A 19,733-nucleotide genomic window follows, 5' to 3' on the forward strand; every position below is an offset into this window, starting at 1 on the left:
CTGCCGCTTACGATCTCTTCTGCCTCTGTTTGGTTTCGAAGCTCTTTGTCTTTGGTCGACCCTTCTATTTTCTGCATCCTGTTTTTATATACAATTATTAAACTAATCCCGTCTTCGTATAAAGAGGAAATCGAAATAAAATTGTTGATTGCATTTTTATACTGCTTCAGAACAGCTAAAATATTTTATTAATGGTGTATTAACAATAAATATGGATTATGTAATTATTTGGTGGGTTTCATCTTAAGACTAGATGTTTTTGTAATTGGTTTATGTATGCTTCTGTATAAATAGGAGAGTTTTTAATATTGTAAGACATTCACATAAATAAAATACTCTTGATTAATCTAACATCATTGGCTTAGGCCCCTTAGGGATGCTATGATTGGTTACTCGGATCATGTGAAGAGGTTAGGTGGTTTGCACTATAAACTTATCTCAAAGTTCTTGGTTTGAGGTCTGAGACCCTTAAGAGAATGGATTGCACCAAGGATTTGGAAATGATCTGCCATTATTACCCCCTGCTCACAACCTGACCTAACTTCGGGCACAAGAAAGCATACCGACAACACCTTTATCACGATTCTTCTTCAAGATCAAATCGGTGGTCTTCAAGTTCTTCATCAAGATTGTTGAGAAATGATAGCATAGAACAGAGGATTTGGTGAAAGATACATTGAGTTAAATTCTGACCTTTTATTTGGTTTGTGTACATGATGACGAACGACAAGTTCATAGGCGTGATAAGCTACACTCTGTTCGTGGGTTTGCAATAGCAAAAACATTTATATCTGTGGAAACAATGTACGCTTGGATCTAAAGATTCAAACATTTCTTTGCTTATTCTTCTCTAGGCTCCATGACTTCAACAAAACTATTATCAAGGTTGATGCAGCAATCTGAGATTAATTTAATTTTTTGGAATGAAAAAAAGATGCGTCTGCCGGGAGTCGAACCCGGGTCTATTGCTTGGAAGGCAATTATCCTAACCGTTGGACTACAGACGCTTTTGCTCGATCTGGTATTACATAGATAATAAATTTCAGTGGACACTATTTCTAGGCTCAGCGTTATTCAGCTAATTCAAATGGTTTTCAACTGTATCAACGAACAAATTAGTAAAATTCATCGAACAGTAAATAATCAGAGAAGCATCAGATTAATACCTGTCTATCTCTCACTTTCGCAAAGCCCTTGCTCTTTAGCGACAAGACCACCAATCTAACGACAAGTTCGATCTGACCTAACGGCGGCGGAAAAAGGAGTAATCAGACTTGACTGACGGAAGCTCGTCAACGGCCGCCGGTGGGTCCAGAAGCGACGACGCCGTTGAAGCAATGAAAGTGAAACAAGAGATTGGTGTAGACAAAAAGGTTTGTTTGTCTGTGCTACTTATAAGGCGAGCCCACATTTTTTAATCAAAATATATTCCTTTCAAATTCTATTTAAAAACTTTACTCTTCATTTTTCGATTTATAAACTTTGCTCTTCATTTTTATATCGAATTAATAATGTATATTCTAAAATTATAAAATATTGTATTAACTTCTTTTTTCATTGTCTTGGTTTAGTATAACATAGTTGAAAATAATATCAATATTAGTTAAAATAAGGTTTACCTACATTTAAAGGTATTTATTATCTTCAGACCGAAATAAGACCTTTATAAAGCAAATAAAATATATGTTCTTTTTTGTAACATAAAATATGTGTTCTATAACAATTCTGATGTAGTCAGCAAAAAAATAAACGCCAAAAATTATCACCCCTGCATATTAATACTAAGAAACATGGAATCTTTTCCATTTTTCTTACTTTGATTTACTTTTATCTTTGATTCTAAATGTTTGAACTCTAAATTTAAACTTTTGGTTTATAGTGTTGTATAATTCTAACAATTATATAATAATCAGAATATCCACAATGAGTTACTGAACTCATTTGCTAATCAGAATTGTTTTCAAAATGTATGTATTCGGTAAAAATGTAAAACTGTAAAAAAAAATCTGTAAGCATATTATATACGCATATTTTGAAGTCTTGGAAGGTGTACAATATGCCTCTCAGATTTGTATGTTTGTGATGGACGCAAAATTACACATAATCTGTATGGTCGAAATTTCGTTTGTCAATATATTTGAAGTTAAAACTGATTTTAATAAAATAGTTTCATCGAACCAAAAGCTATACGAAATAGTTATCATTTTTTCACTCAAATACAGGAATACACTGAACTAGAAAACAAATTTATATTATATGGATATCAAATTTAATGCTTAGCTTTCTCTTTCTGTAGTTGAGGTTTGCAAGACTTTTTAAGATCATTTAGATGAATAGAGAACATGAAGTTACAATTATATCAAATCATATAGCTTACACATTATAGAACATAAAAGGATGCTTCATTTATCCATCATTTTCAAATGGTGACTATTACATTCTCAAAACTAATCACACAAGGACCCGGCCATTTGAACCTTGAAGTTCTAGAAATCAAGATGTCTGGCGCTTAAAGAGGCTTATTCGGTATAAAAATAGATTGAAAAATAAACTTGCCAATAATACATTTCTTATAATACTTATCATGCTTGGGATTATTTTCGTTATAAACGGAAATGGTCTGTCACTTAACTCTCAGTCTGATACGACTGTATTCCCTTTATTGCCTGTTACCCATGTTAATATTATTAATCTTGTTATAGTTCTCTCCATATTCGAGAAGTTCATCCAAAACACTGTCGTCCAAGTACTCAAACTCAAAAACTTGCCTCGACGAGGAAGAGGTTGCCGCAGTAGCTGCAGAGTTGGATGAAGATCCGCTTCCCATATTATACTCGTGAGGGAAGTTGAGAATGGCGGCTTGGCCTCTCATAGAATAGGCTGCTCGGTCATAGGCTCGAGCCGCGTCTTCTGCAGTTTCAAACGTCCCTAGCCACACACGCTCACCGTGCTTCCTTGAATCTCTTATTTCCGCTGCATATTTCCCCCAAGGCCGTCTCCTTACGCCCCGGAACTTCCCTTGCTCGGCTCCTCCTCCTCCTCCACCACTACGACTCCCTTGATCCATATATGTATATGTGTGTGTGAGAAGAGAAACAAAGGCAAAGTGATAATTAATAAGAAGAAATGTATGTTCGATGGACGGACACAAGCTTGAGCGTATGATTTGTATTTGTCGTTGTGTGTTTTATCTGCATGGGTTGAATGAGATTTCATTTCGGGGATTTATATAGAGAAGGAAACAAGTGGGTCCATTAACCTAATATTCGATTTCGAAGCCTCCACTTATCAAAGGTTATATATATTCTTTATACCTTTTTCAAAATCTATGTTCCTTATATAATAATTTTTCCTTATAGATATTGGTATGCGAATTCACTCCATTTGGCATTTTCTGTCATTTTGTTATTTATTTGGGAAAATATCGAGCTAAAAAGCTGCCATTGTATTTTCAAGTCTGAAAAAAAACTACTGATAAGGAAAAATTATTGATAATATATGGGGTTTCCAAAATGTACAACATATGGCATATCTATCTGTAATAACATGCATGGTCAAAATAAGGTATCCAAAGTTTTTTTGGTTATATCAATTGAATTTAAATTTTTGTGTTTATATGTGTGTATATATATATATATATGATAATAATTGTGATTATTTTATCTGTATATGTTTTAATATATTAACATTAAAAATCTCGCATTTTCTATATATGGTACGATGCACTGAAGTTTAAACTCAAATTTTAAATTAATTTTGAATAGTGTTATCCATGGCCAGGCTACCTACACCTCCATTTAAGAACTAGTATGGGTCAAGTATAAGATTTCTCAGATTTAAAAAAAATGAAATAATTTTATTTCAGTTTTGTATTTTTTTAGCCTGCTATTGCATCAGATAAAATACTTTTTAGATCTTTTAAATCCAACTTGAAAATTTTCCGTAGAAAATTATTTATAAAAATTAGACAGTATTTTAAAATTATATTAAACAATATCATAGGTTATTTTTCAGCAACAGTAGCAAGATTTTTTGTTACCAAAATATATGGTGCAACTAAATAAAGAGGGTTTATCAAAAAAAAAAAAAAAAAACTAAATAAAGAGGGAACCATGGTTAATGGGTGGGTCCACTTGGAATATGGTTGACTTGATAGTTGATAGTGCACACGTGGGTTGACTCTCAAAACCGACTCAGAAGTTCTCGTTGGACCATGTTTATACACTTTTTCCACGTGTCTTGAAGGGCGAGATTGTAAACCAAGTAATCGTGGAGTCTAAAGTGTCTGCTTGGTCTTTTAAGATCGATACCTCAATCCCATATAACTAAGTATCTGAATGGCTTGGTTTCTAAATTAATTATGTTCACATTTGATAAAATATTATATTTTATAAATGGTCTTTTTGTATCTTTAAGCTGTGAACGCAACACAAAAGGTATTGCAATTTGATTTTATACTAATTAAGCATCTCAGACTTGCGTATCATTTACATATTGTGATTATTTTAAAAGACTAACTTATCATCGTTGCATTTGATATCTATACAAATGTTAAATATGTATAGAAAAGCAAAATTCAAACTTATAATGAAAATACTTTTAACCGTATAAATACTATATAATATAATTTAACATTAACAAAGAAAAATTATCAGTTATTTTTGTCAAATTAACATTCTAGTCACAGAACTAAAAAACTCTAACTTTTCTTTTAGGTTTAGTAACTGTTTCAGATCTACTATTACCACCATCTTTAGTTTATTTGCAGACTCACAGATGAATCGGCCCTTGAGTTTGTTTGGGCTTATGATCTTTGCATTTTCATGACGTCTTCGGAAAACAACTCAACCTACAACCTTTAAAACGTAAATCCACAACCTATAATATACATACTCTAGAATCTTATAACTACAAAACGGGCATCAGCTTTGAGCCAACAAGTATTAGTTAACTAGGTCCACAAAACTCCTCGGTAGAGTTCCATCAGAATAACAAGAGTGTGTCACTATCATTAAGAAACTTCTACGACTCTTTATTAAAAAAGAAGAAGAAACTTCTATGAGAGGACTTCGTAAAAGTGAACATTCCATAGTATATTTCACCCGTTAATTCAATTATCTTACTGACACTAGTACTCAAATTGATTTTTGTTAACCTATTAAGCTATTTGACACGTGGGTTTTCCTGATGATTCATGCATCCTTGTGATTTAGGATCAAAATATCTACAATTAACGTTAACATGTCCGATGTATCTAGATGATGGTTAATTCATGATCATAGTCACAAAGTAGATCTACTACTACATCTATAGCTTGTTTTCTTTTTGTTTATTTTTTAAAAAATAATACATTAGTTAGCCTTTTTTGGCTGCTCCTAGTCGTGGATTCGATCCTCTATGTGCCCGTACATATTTAAAACTTTATTTTAGTCTACAATGCAGCTGTATGGAGTAGTTCTCTTTCTTCTCTCTCCATCTCTTTTATGTTATATCTGGGTTCCTTTCCCTTCGTCATTATAAAATAATGATCGCGATTCTTCTATTAATTACTTATTCCGTTTCTAAAAGATCTATGTTTTAAAATTTTCGCACTTTTTAATAAAACATATTAGTAAAACTTAGTTATAAATGCATAGCTTTTTTGTAATTTTATAATTCTTATATTTTTAAACTAATAAAATTTTAAAAAATGCAATTAATGTTCTTGAACTTCACAATTTTTCATTATTAGTTGAAAAAAATTACAGTGAAAATATAAAATATATATCTTTTTGAAACAAAAGTTTTCTCTAGAATATGGATCTTTTAGAAACGGAGGGAGTAGTTTAAATCTGACTGAATTATATGTATATATTAGCTAAAGTAATTACAGCAAATGATTATGTTTTTCATGTTATTATCTATATACAAAGATTAAACCGTTGAAAAAAATCGTACATGAATAAATTAAATTTGTTGCATGTGGTTTTGTTAACAATTTTTGAGGCATTTTTAAACAAAAATTATGTTATAATATGACTACATCTATACTACTTTTCTTGCAATTTTCAAAACGCATAATAGCTTTGTATTAACTTTTAGAAATCAATCATTTCATATTAAAGCCTGATTTACAGTTTAAAGTTAATTAGAGCCTAAATCAAATATTGAGAACAAAAATTAACAAAAACTTTTTCCAAAAATCCAACAATCTTTAAAAGCGAGATGGATCTTCCATCTTAAATCACCAGTAAGCGAATAATAAGCAAATAGAAAATAGTCATTCTTTTTGTAGATTAATAATCCTGAAAAATATATATTGTGTGGTTAAGACTGAAGAAGAATCAGAATACCTTTTGTTGTGGCCACTACGACTAGTGCAAGGGCTCTCTCGAGGTTGGGGACAAGGTAAACTAGACTCAAAGTCTTTTTATGTCTTCGTGCATGAACCAACTTATTGAATATCATATTATTATAATTTATTTTAGGATGAATCTATCATGTAATCGGCAATGTTCCATGACGAACCGATACACATAAGCAAAAGTATAATTAACCAAATAGATGAAGCTTCTTTAGTTCAAAATAACAATTGCAAGTTATGTAAAATGTTATGGGTTTATGCATTCTAAGTTATTACTAGTAGCATTCAAAGGTAGTAATATTCTCGTTGGGAAAACATAGTTTAATTTATTAACAAAATCATCGTATATATAACTATCATGATACATCAACATTTTAGTATTTAAATGTGTCAATTAAGTACCTTGAGTTTCATTTTAAACAACATAAATTACTACTAGTAAATTATGGTTGTGCCCAAAGATATTTATGTCAGATCATGTATAACTTATGCTTTCATATGAATAGCATGATAACTTGAAAAATTTGTTGATTTCAAAAAAAAAAAGCTTGAGAAAATTTTCATTTAAAGTTTATTGATATTTTCATGCATAATCATAACTTTTTGGTTGAGATGGTTAGTTAAAGAATAAAGGTTTTTGGAATAAATCTGAAGTCCAATCGCCCGGCCCAAGTTTACGCGTAACCCCCATGGTCCACGCAGCTTACCCAATTGGGTTTAGAAATTATGGAACAAACAGGGAGGGATAAACAGATAAAAGCACCCAAATCAAAAGAGTCTCGAAACTAAGAGTTTGATTGTTTCTAGTTTTTAGAATAGTTTTTGGTTTTTGTTTTTCAAAAAAAATTTCACCCAATCAAGCTTTTTGAGAGATGATTTTCCTAAAATCTAGGGAAACTAGTTTCTTAAATAACTGTCAATTTCTACACAAAAACAAAAAACCAGTTTTTCTCAGTGTCAAAAACCTTTTTTACATTTACGCATTATTACAAATTGACTTAGGTAAGACATTTTGGTACTATGGAAAAAACGTAAGACACTTTACCTAAGGCATTTTTGATTGCTAATAATAATAATTCATGAGCACATCTATATAATACTTAAGACACACGTAAATCATATTACATATTCTTATTATAACACAGTTTAGTTTTAATAAAATTATAACAATATTTGAATAATATTTTATGAAATAATAAACTGATGGTTACATTTTTTTAATATAGTAAATTACATCTATGCTAATTATAAAAAAGCTTTATTGTAATAAAAATATTATAATATTTGAATGTTATTTTTATCTAATAATAAACTGATGTAAAATAAATAACTCCTATACATATAAATAAAATATAGTTTTTATTCGAAGTTAGTCATCACAAAACAAAAATATTGTTGATACATATAAGCTATATTCCCTTTTTTTGTTTTACTTAGTATTACCTAGGACTAGGACTAGTATTTTTTCTTTCTTTTACTCTTAATAATATTTTCATTTTATTATTTTTAAAAGCAAAAATCAAAAACCAAAAACTAAAATCTAAAATCACCATTCAAGTTTTTCAAAAAACTAAAATCTACTGCAAAATCAAAAACCAAAAGCTAAAAACCAAAAGCTAAAAACCAAAAACTAAAAACTAAAAACCAAAAACCAAAATCTAAAAACCAATAAAACAATCATCACCTAAATCAAATCTAATACATTCCCGTATGTATAAAAAGAAATTGATAGTAGTGTTAAACTGTTAATGATATTTTAAATACTTAGGGAAAACTAGTCAAAGAACTTCAATGTTCGGATTCAGTGACCAATTTGCAGTTTCTATCATCATTATTATCGGCTTTCGAGACCCTTTTATTTTAACAGTTTAGAGTAATTTAGAAGTATTGAATTTTAACTCATTAATGATCCGCAAATATATGAAACAGCATTGGAATAGGATGTTTTGACTCTCACACACATCAAAAAGTCAAATTACGTTGACCCAAGAAGCTGCTCTTAAGCTTTCTTGAATAAAAGTCAAATATTTTGTTTAACTTTTTTACAAATAAGAGTAGGCCTGGCACGGATCGAATATCTGAGTTTTTGAAGGTATTTGTGATTTGCTTCGTATATCACGGATATCTAATTTTTCGATTTGTTTTGCTTCGAAAAAATACAAATATTTGGAAAAACGGATATCCGGAAAATAAATAGATATTTACGGATATTTACGAATACTTATGGATTCTCATATGTTTTGATTAATACAAATAATCTTAAAATTTTGATACAAATTTGTTTTGTAAAATATTTTTTGCATGATATATATGATAAAAAATTAAAAGAAATAGTGGATCTACATATTTTGTAAAAATTTTTGAACATAGTTAACAATTATAATAACACAAAACTTAAGAAAAAAATATAATTATCATAAATGTATTCTCTTTCTTTTATATAATACTTTTATATAAGTAATAATATGAATAGAATTTATCAAATCATATGTTAGAATAATAATTATATAATTTTTATACATTAAAAACTTTAAATATAATCAAGATATACATATATTTATATATTGTCGGATCGGATCGGATATCCGCTTCCCAAAATTTTAATATTTGTGATTTGCTTTGATTTTAACGGATATTGATTTTTAGTATTTGCTTTGATTCGAAAATTTATGATATCCGGAATTTCCGGATCGAATCGAATCAAATTTAACGGATAAAATGTCCAGCCATAAATAAGAGTACAACTTAATTTCGAAAATGAATGAGATTACGTTTTCTTGAATAACGTTTACATTGTTTGCTAGTAGCGTGATACCAAAGATTTCTGTAAAATATCTTCTTAGCAAAAGATATATACTTGATCAGTGATCAGCTTAGAGTTTTGGATTAACTAGTAAGTAATTTCTACATATGTTTTACATATAAGAGCCTTCTCCTAAGGATATAATACGATTCTGAATGCAACTAATATAGTTCTAAGAATCAGTTCAAAAAAAAAAAACTATTATAGTTCTAATTTATCTTTGGAACTTCAAAAACGTTAAACCAAAAGAAAATTGTATACGCATAACGTGAATTCTTTGCTGAGCCACGTTTACAAATGTCTGACGCATTCACGTGACCGACCAAGCATCGTGTGCTCCTGATCCGGCTCACTGTTGAAGTCTAAGCTCAGTAGCCCAAGTGGCGCATTACGATACATTCTCAGGACCTCATTCGTCAAATAGTCTTTAGTCAATGTCAAAATGAAATATTTAACCTTTTGTTAGGAGTCCTTAAGTTTTTTTTTTTTATATTGAGCAATCAAATATTTACTGTAGTTCAACTATATATATAAAAAACTCTTCCTCGAGTTAAAAATCACAGATAGTATATGCATGCTTCCCAAACTGAACCAAACCATTTCGTAGTTGTTCCCATGTGAAATCTACTGAGTTTTTTCATAAGTTTCTGGAATGAATAGTTTTTAATGTCGTTCTCAGAAAATTTCAAAAGTCAAGTCAGTACAATGTAATTAAGTTACATATGATATATTATTCTGCTGCTCTGTTAGGGTAGTATTTGTTTATTTGTAAATCTGTAACCACAAATCTGAATCTTATTTTGTCCATTTGTGATTTTCATATTTCCCACTATATTTCTGAGAACTGTGATTTCCATCGGGAGGTAACAAAGTAATAAAAATGTCTTGATTTCTTTTGATTTTTTTCAAGCCTGGCAATTTTTTTTTGAAACGAGTTTTATTCAAGAGATACGATAATCAGTTTGAAAATCAGTGTCCACTATGTTATGTCTCCATCGTGGCCATGTTTTCCCTTTGCAGTGTTTGAAAATCTGAGAAATAATAAATTTATGGTATCTCTTTCAAAATATCCATGTCCATGCAAAAGTCGAGTATACATATGCTGATATGCACCTATATGAAAATCAAATACATAAATCATATACACAGACTTACTGAAGCCGCAACTGTTATTACTGAAATATTTTAGTTGTAGAGGTATGAATTTTATTAATGCTATTTTCTGAAGATGGGAAATTATTGATAAGAAACATTTAAATATACCATGAAATTGTATTTCTCACCGAACATGTTCTGTCAGTGTCACTATCACTGTGAGCCAAACTCGAAGAGTATACATACACGATAGAGTATGGAAACATTGTGGCGTCGTTAATTTTTATTTTTTATTCTGTCTGCCAGAGTCATCTTTTATTCTCAGATTCCATAAATCTAAAATAGGAAATGAAAAATTATAACGAGAACTTTGAGTTTTTTCTAGCGGTGGATTTGACTTTTCTTCTAATTCTCATGTTTTCTTCACGGTGCTAGACAAAGAGACGATAAGTCTTACTAACTCTGTGTCTTTTTGTAACGTGTTGAGCCACGGCTTATATCTTCCATAATTTTTGGGGTTAAAGATTTATGCAATCTTCAATAGTTTTCTTAATTTACAGACAAAAATGTGAATATTGATCAAATTATGTATTTTACAAATCAAATTTTAAAGTCTCAATAATAATTTGGAAAGAGATAATATTCAAAATTTCAAGTCTCAATAATAATTTGGAAAGAAATAATATTCAAATTAGCAACTAACAGTCATGGTTAGCTGGAGTTTACAGACTAGATAAGCGAATCCAAGTTTACCATCAGTACATATGAGAATAAATATAAAGTATACTACATGGAGAAACACAACTTTCACTATATCCAACTAAGTTATAATCAAAATGCTGATTAAGTTAATCCACTTGGAATAAGTAAGTTTTCCCTTATTGTTTACTCTTATAAAAGTACAAAAACTGTTTAAATCAAAGAACCCTTACAGCAAACCAGTCACATAGATCGAGAACATCAAAATAAATAAATAAATTAAGAAGGATGATAGCTTAAATGTAGTAAACAAGAAACAAATATGATAACCTAAACAAATTAAAACATTAATCATATAAAAGAGCCTCTAAAAATCTCACCAACTCTCTCTCTTTCCACAGCTTCATTTATGTTTTTCTCCTCTACCGCTCTCTGCTCCTCTCCTTTGGTCTTTCTTTGTCACACGCATTCACGTATATATACAAACACACCAGATTCTTGATTAGAGAAAGAGAAAGATCCAATAGAAAAATTATTTGATTTGTTCATTTATTTTCTACTGAGTATAACCCTAAAGATCCGACAAGGCTAGATTTTACATTTTTTCCTTCTTTTCATAGATTTTTTGAGTCAATGGATTTAACGGACCGTCGCAACCCTTTCACCAATCTAGCTTTTCCACCGCCACCGCCACCGCCGCCATCCACCACATTCACAAGCCCTCTATTCCCACGATCAAGCTCTTCCAGCACTAGCTTTCCTATTCTTGCCGTCGCAGTGATCGGAATCTTAGCTACTTCCTTCTTGCTTGTAAGTTACTACATCTTCGTGATCAAATGCTGTCTTAACTGGCACCAAATCGACATCTTCCGCCGCCGAAGAAGAAGCCAAAACCCTCTAATGATATACTCTCCTCATGAAGTTAACCGAGGTCTGGACGAGTCCGCCATCAGAGCTATCCCAATCTTCAAGTTCAAGAAGAGAGACGTTGTTGGAGGAGAAGATCAGGAGAAGAGCTCCCAAGAATGTTCTGTTTGCTTAAACGAGTTTCAAGAAGACGAGAAGCTGAGGATTATTCCTAATTGTTGCCACGTGTTTCACATTGATTGCATTGATATTTGGCTTCAGGGCAACGCGAATTGTCCCTTGTGCAGAACCAGCGTTTCTTGGGACGCAAGTTTCTCTCTTGACCTAATTTCTGCACCGAGTTCTCCTCCTAGGAATGGGAATCATGGAAACGACGCCGTTCTAGGTGGCGACAATGATTTCTTCGTGATTGAGCTTGGGAGCAATAATGGTAATAACAGGCAAAGCGTGAGAAGCAGAGACTTTCTTGCAGAACAAGAAAGGGCTACCTCGGACGAAGTGTTGATAAGTCCTTCTCCAAGAAAATTTGATCTTCATGCAATGCATAATAAAAAGAGAGTGTTTCACAAAGTGACGAGTATGGGAGATGAATGCATCAATACTCGTGGAAAAGATAGTCAATTCAGTGAGATCCAGCCCATAAGAAGATCGATCTCGATGGATTCTTCACTGGATCGCCAGATGTACTTGGCTGTTCGAGAGGTGATTGGCCGGAACACCGGGAAGGCTGTAATTGTGGCCGGAGACGGTGGAGGTTCTGCGGAAGGTTGTAGCAGTAGTGGTGGTGATAATAGCAGAGTGATGAAGCGATGTTTCTTCTCTTTTGGAAGTAGTAGATGTTCTAGAAGTTCCTCAATATTGCCTGTTTAGTTGAACCCTAATTGTCTATTCTCTTCTTTATTTATTTTTTAAATTTATATTGTTTTGTGATTTTTCTATAAGAAACTAGAGATGAATCTTTTAAAATTATTTTGGATGGTGAGGTTGGAGAGAAATGTATGTCCATTGTGTTTATAAGTCAAAGGACATTGAATAGTTTCATTGAAATAGTAGTGAATAGTAATATTTTTTAAAAGGATGTGAATAGTATTCTCTTTGCTCAAATGTGCTAAGGAATCAAAAAAGTCACACCAACTGTATAGGTGATTTTCTTATTTTTAAATTCAGAAAAATAAAACAAAGGTTATGATTAAACATAAACAGGTTAAAACAGACTGAAATTTGGCTAAGAGTCGAATTCTTTGCAAGCCATTAATTTAATACTGTATATTCCAAAATTCTCACAAAGCTTGTAAATTTTCAAAACCTCTTTTTTTTGAGTTCATGTCCTCTTAGACAAGAGACCTCCATCAGTATCAATACAATATTGGATGAAGAAAATGGACAGGGCAAAAAATAAACTTTAAGCAAACTCGTAATTAAGGAATCCAAATATAAGTTTGAGTTTGTAATAATAAGGTGAATAAGCAAAAAAAAACTCTAATATAAAACTCCATATTTAAATTAAGTACATATATAGCAACTTGACTGAAGTGAACAAACTAAAAGATAGAGAGCTAGGACAGCCTAAGCGGTTCTTTCAATCTTTGATGTCAGATTTGTCTGCAGCCAAAGCACCACTTACAATCTTGATCTCGGGAGCAAGAGACCCATTTTGTTCCCCTCAGGCATGTCACACGAAGCGCTTGTTTCAATTTTCGAGACTCTTCTTCCCATTAGGTTTTTTCCGAAAAAGGGCCTCTTTCTTCTTAAGGCGCAACAGCATAAGATAAGTAGAAGAACCTTCCTTACCATTCACTTGATATACATGGAAATTCATATATGGCACATATTCATTCTGTTGATCGTAGACAAGGTGGCTAACAGCAGTTGTTTCAAAAGCGTTTGCACATCTTGTATACTCGATTTGGTACCATCCACTGTTTAACTTGTGCTTGATGAAAAACTCAAACTTCTGTTTGTAACCTAATATTTGGTTACCTATCTTGATTTCACTCTTTCCTGAGGACGGTACCCAAATCCCCCAAGGATTACCCTCTGGTCCTTGTACTTTTCTCTGTGCAACGAAATCTAATCCTCTCTGCACCGTATCTCGTTCTACAAAGAACCAGTATTCGTTTTTTCGAAAGTAAGGGTAGTTTTTGATGTCCCATGATAAAGATCTCCTTCTTGTATCAAACAACCTTCTATATCTTTTTGTTGGATCCTTGCCGTGAGAAACAGTTGAATGATCTCTTGATCATCCGGGAAGAATCCTACACACTTGGGTAGGATGACAACACCTAATGGTGATAATGAATATACCAAATTACATTAATAATTAATCAATCATTTTTATAATAAAACTCAGATGAAAGGGAAAACTAAAGAAACCAAACAATAAGAAAAACGTGTATTCTCGGATGATTTACCATGGTTGTGAGATGAGCTAGGTGCCTGAGTCATTAGAAACCCTTGAGTCTAGAGATAGATAAAAAACGATTAGAAATCCTAGGTGGAGAAAGAAGAAGAAAGACAGATGACTTTGGTTTTATACTTCTTCAGAGATTTTTATGGGATACAATTTCCATTTGGCCCGATGGTTGAATATCCTTCAAAAACACACACACACACACTCCAGAGTGTATAAACCGTTGACCAATATGGTATCTAGAAAAGATGAATACCATCATGATCATATAAAAGAGAGAATAGCTTTATTACTTTTAAACAAAACCAGTTGAAATTTTAGGGTCAGATCTCATGAGAACATAAAGAGCCAAACTAGATATGTTACAAAATCTCAAACAAAATAAGAATAATTAAGCTGAACAACAACGAGCACCTTTTGATCGGATTGGTTGGCTCATCAGTAACATTTGGACAAACTAAGATAGATCTATCTTTTTGCAACAAACAACTTTCAAAATCTTTTTGCAATATTGTAATACTAATTGAGAAATATAACTTTATTGGCACAAAGGAAGTAAGTATATAGTTTTAAAGCTTTGGATGCGATCCAGAGCTCCTCTTCGTTCTTTTTGATACAGATGGTATAGAGAGGTAACAATGGAACGAGGACTGGACCACCATGCATGAAATATACATGTATCTTACAACGAACTTAGACGGCTTGTACTATTATTTTATTTTTGCCAAGTGTTTGTCATAACTTGAGATAGGACAGATGAGAAGTTCCATTGAGGCCTTTCTTAACGTATCCCTTTGTGTATTCTTCTAAAGTGAAGTCTCTGTAGATTGGAGGGTTTTCTTCAGAGAAAAGTATTGAAGAAGATGATATGATAAAAGATTTCTGATTAATTTCTCAAAATGTACATTGGTTCAATATATATACATGAGCGGTTTAAGCTAAGGGAAACTAAACCACCACTAAACCAGTTGGTTAGCTAAAGGAAACTTACCCAACGGTAATATATAACTCTATATGCTAATAAGAAGCTCTTTGATTGGTCCATAAACAGTTGAATTTGGAAGCAAATTCGTGGTGAAAGAGCTCGCGACTGAAATCCTCGTTTCAGTTCTATTGCACCCTATGCTCCACGCTTATGAATTTGTCATTCGTTATTAGCTGCATATCAAAGGCATCTCTCAGATTCCCAACAAGAGCAATTATTTTTTTGTTGTAAAAGATACGCAAATTGTTGCAGAAAAACGAAAATTTACCTCGAAAACCAAACAAAAAAACTTTAAATAGCCAAACACGACTAAGTCAAATACCAGTTTATGATTTGTATATGAACTTTTTGAATTATAAGTTGTAAGGGCATCTGCATCAATGAACCTTGAGTGGGGTTCATAACTTTAATTTTTTATTATTTTTTTTTTACTTTTTCGTTTGATTTAAAAAGAAAAAAAAATTAAGCAGACCAATTGCGGGCCACCACGTAGCGTGGGGCCTACAATACAGTGATGAACCAGGTTCATCCCAGTGAACCTGCAGAAGCTGAATTCACAAAAAAAAGAATATTTTAATATTTTTTTTTTTTTGGAAAAAGTGTGAACCTCTGCATTGAAGTTCAATGGAGATGCTCTAACTTTTTTTTGCACAATTACAACCTTTTAGATCTATATTTATATTATTGTTCGATATTCATTTTCTCTTTAGAAAAATATCCTTTTCTATTTAAATCAATACAAGAATGGATAAATGAGCTTTTACCTGCATGAAATCTCCGATGTTAATAACAAGAGCCCTGGAATGGGCGAGACATCGACCCAACAGTCCTTATGAAGGATTTGAAGACCACCTACTTGGTCTTGAAGGAGAATGGTGAGGAAGGAGTTGTCAGAGTGATGGTTTGTGCCGATAGTTCGGTCAAGTTGAGGACAGGGAGGGTAAGAATGGCATATCATAAACAAACCCTTCATACAATCCATGCTCTTAAGCATATCAGCACTCAAACCAAGAGCTTCCGACAAGAGTTCAAGGAGCAAAGCACCTAAACTCATCATATGCTTCCAGTGTTCGATCATAGCACCCCTAACTCAAATAGTATAAATGATGTTACAGTTACAAATTTCTTAACATATAATATATAGATATTTAGTTATTCATATAATATATATATATATATATATATATATATATATGTTTAGAAAGTGATTTATATTTATAATTAATATATTATTTTATACACTGTTAATTTCTAAATAATAATATTTTGTATAATTTCTTGAAAGATAAAACAAAACTAGGTTTCTACCTGCAAACTACTGGGAGCTCTTCAGGGGTTGGGGGATCAGAAGACATGTAACAGGCGAAACTGTCTCTCCAGTTAACGCATGCAGTAGAACTATACAGGTCAAAGTTACTATTGTAGACAAATTTCTTGGTAGCGTCACGCGATAAGTAAGACTTCTTAACCTCGAGATCTTGCTCAAAAACCTTCGAACTCCATCTCTCATCTCTTCAAGAACGCTTAAAGGAACACCATGGTTGACCATCTGAAAAAAACCCCACTTCTCTGCCGCATCTTTGATCTTCTCAACGACACGTGGACGTGACACGTGGACGTCTGCCAAGTCGATGATAGGGATTGCGAGATCCGAGGAAGAAAGAGAGGGTTTCTTATCCGATAAGGTACCTTGTGGGAGACGGAAGATACGAGGAACCTCGGTGATGTGAGCATCAACGAGACCTTTCACACCTTTAGTCTCATCGAAAGCTTTGCGCTCACTGTATGAGTCGAAGTCTTTGGTCTCCATTTTTTGCTCTTTGACCTAATTCAAGATTTCTCACAAAGGTTGTGTCTTAGAGAATTCGCAATGGTGAGACTCAACATGGAGTCTTAGCATTATTAAAATATTTTTTTTTGAATAGTTTAAGAATTGTAATCCAAAAGGTATGTCCAATGGTGTTCTCCAATTTGGAGTCTTTAGAAATTAAAAAATAATAATTTTTTTATAAAAGTGAAATTAAATTTTTTTATTTATTGCATGATTAAATAGAAAGATACAACATTTATTAATCTTCAATCACCAAATTTGTTCCAAATATTTTCAATTAAATCATTTTTCAATTGTTGATGTAAACGCTTATCGTGAACATCATCCCGAGTGCCGAGCAGATTATGGATATTTGTAGGCCTCTCGGTATCCACCCGTGAACTTCTGCTGTTGTCTCCTTCTTCAAATTCATATAGATCGTACCGAATGTATCCATCTCGTTCGTTTTCGACTATCATATTGTGTAATATGATACATACTCGCATAATGTTCCCTATCTTTTCTTTGTCCAATGAAAGAGCCGGATTTTTCACAATCGCAAATCGAGCTTGCAATACTCCAAAAGCCCGTTCCACGTCTTTTCTGGTTGCTTCTTGAATTCTAGCAAATAACTCTGCTTTAGGACCTTGAGGGTGCGAGATAGATTAGATAAATGTTGACCATTTGGGATATATACCGTCTGTGAAGTAGTACGCCAACTTATACTTGTGTGTGTTGACCACGTACTCGAACCTGGGAGCTCAGACTTGGAAAATGTCATCAAAAACAGGAGACCGATCGAGGACATTAATATCGTTTAAGGTACCTGGAGAACCAAAAAAAGCGTGCCATATCCAAAGATCTTGTGAAGCCACAGCCTCTAAGACAATTGTCGGTTTTCCTGATCCACGTGCGTATTGTCCTTTCCAAGCGGTTGGGCAATTCTTCCACTCTCAATGCATACAGTCAATGCTTCCTACCATCCCAGGAAACCCGCGTTTGTCTCCCATATCGAGCAGTCGTTGAAGATCCTCTGGTGTGGCTCTTCGTAGATACTCATCTCCAAATAACTGTATTATTCCGTCAGTGAAATGGTGTAAACACGAAAGTGCCGTGCTTTCACCAAGTCGGAGATATTCGTCTACCGTGTCAGCCGCAGTACCATAAGCAAGCAGACGAATAGCTGGTGTACATTTTTGTAGTGGAGAAAGACCAAACCTCCCGGTTACATCTCTTCGTTGTCGAAAGAATGGAACGTTCTCTGAGAGGCCATGGACAAGACGCAAGAATAAATCCTTATTCATGCGGAAACGGCGTCTGAATAAATGTGTCGAGAATGTCGAATCTTCAGTGAAGTAGTCATCCCATAAGCGGTTGTGTCCCGCTTCACGGTTTCGTTCTATATAAGCCTGTTTCCTTTGCTTACTGGTTTTGGCCTCCACTATGTCGTTGTATGTATCTTCCAAGATATCGTCGAAAATTTCGTTCAATCTTTCTTCGACTTCATCGGACGAAGATGATGACATTTTTAGGTATTCTATTTGAAAAAAAATATTAAACAAAAATAGTTTCAAATTTTAGTAAGGAATTTTTGTTCTTTATTTTTTGTGGAGAATATTAGTTCTATATTTTACTAAAGAAATTATCTATACAAGAGTTTATCCAAAAAAATAATATTATAGTAATCCATAACCAAAAAGGTTCGGGTGAATCAAGGTCAACTGGAGATTGAGATTGCCTAAACAGTAGGTTAACATAACTAGTGTTCTTATCCATGGTTAGAGAAGTGGTATGTGTCACTATAATAGCAACACAGAGCCTTAAGTAGGCGAGCTTTACCTAAGAAACATTTAAAGACAATAAAATCCGAGCAGATAGGAAGGCAGAAAGAAAACTAGTTGCATTAAACACCAATCAAATCAGACTAACACCGAATTCATTAGGTTGTAAAACATTTAAAACAATCCAATCTGAGGCGGTAGGAAGGTAGAAAGCAAAACAACTAGCATTTAACACCAATACATTCAAAGAAAAGAGACTACTATTATTCTTGACGTTTTAATCTCCTATATATTAAAAGAGAAGCATTATAACATTTTTTTGTAACCATGTGTCATCACCACAATCATTCTTAGAATCTTTAGAAAAATATATTGGTCCATCAAAATATATAATAATCTTTTTATTAAACTAATCATAAAATTATTATTAATGTTCTTCATTGTTTTCTTAAATAAAAATAACGGAATTACCAAATGTGGCTAAAGTATATATGACAATTAATGATTTTGAATAATAAATATTTGATAAAAATTAGTATATTCTCTATCATTTTTTAAATTTTAACATATTAAAATAAATTAAACAACCACATTAACTATATAGTAAAAATTTAGATTTTTCTGTATATGTTATATTTTGAATTTTTAAAAACGAATATAAATGACTAAAGCTGTCAAAAATCTCACATTGAATTTTTCATGGTTTAAACTTTTGTTATAATAAGATATAAATGATTACAAAATTCTATAGTAAGAAATCTCATTTAATAAATATTAATATATTAATATTGTTTTATGTACCATATAAAAATACATATGTATTTTAATTTCGAAATTTGCTTTGATTTTCCGTTTGATAAAAATTTTGAACAAATATTGACAACTTAATATTTAGTTTTAAAACTTTTCATAATGTTTTTAAAATTATAAATGACTAAAA

At 32.3% G+C, this 19,733-nt stretch overlaps 3 protein-coding genes, 1 non-coding gene and 1 pseudogene across 4 annotated transcripts in view; 1 reads left to right on the forward strand and 4 right to left on the reverse strand.

Annotated features, from left to right (window-relative positions):
* Nucleotides 1–935: 935 nt before the first annotated feature.
* TRNAG-UCC lies at nt 936–1,007 on the reverse strand. Its single transcript has one exon. It is a non-coding gene; the product is annotated as a tRNA-Gly (tRNA).
* Nucleotides 1,008–2,659: 1,652 nt separating this feature from the next.
* LOC106311356 (ethylene-responsive transcription factor 14) lies at nt 2,660–3,067 on the reverse strand. Its single transcript, XM_013748553.1, has one exon. The coding sequence runs from the start codon at nt 3,065–3,067 to the stop codon at nt 2,660–2,662; it is 408 nt and encodes a 135-aa protein (XP_013604007.1).
* An 8,367-nt stretch (nt 3,068–11,434) lies between these two features.
* LOC106310984 (RING-H2 finger protein ATL1-like) lies at nt 11,435–12,677 on the forward strand. Its single transcript, XM_013748211.1, has one exon. The coding sequence runs from the start codon at nt 11,574–11,576 to the stop codon at nt 12,675–12,677; it is 1,104 nt and encodes a 367-aa protein (XP_013603665.1). The 5' UTR covers nt 11,435–11,573.
* A 2,208-nt stretch (nt 12,678–14,885) lies between these two features.
* Nucleotides 14,886–17,012, reverse strand: LOC106308050 (annotated as a pseudogene).
* A 953-nt stretch (nt 17,013–17,965) lies between these two features.
* Nucleotides 17,966–19,733, reverse strand: part of LOC106309414 — a 2,452-nt gene continuing 684 nt past the window's right edge. Inside the window, exon 3 of the mRNA XM_013746439.1 lies at nt 17,966–18,549. Coding sequence (XP_013601893.1) covers nt 17,966–18,549 — 584 coding nt within the window. The remainder of the gene's footprint in view (nt 18,550–19,733) is intronic.

This window comes from Brassica oleracea, chromosome C8 (genome assembly GCF_000695525.1).
Source record: "Brassica oleracea var. oleracea cultivar TO1000 chromosome C8, BOL, whole genome shotgun sequence".
In the NCBI taxonomy this organism is placed as follows: domain Eukaryota; kingdom Viridiplantae; phylum Streptophyta; class Magnoliopsida; order Brassicales; family Brassicaceae; genus Brassica; species Brassica oleracea.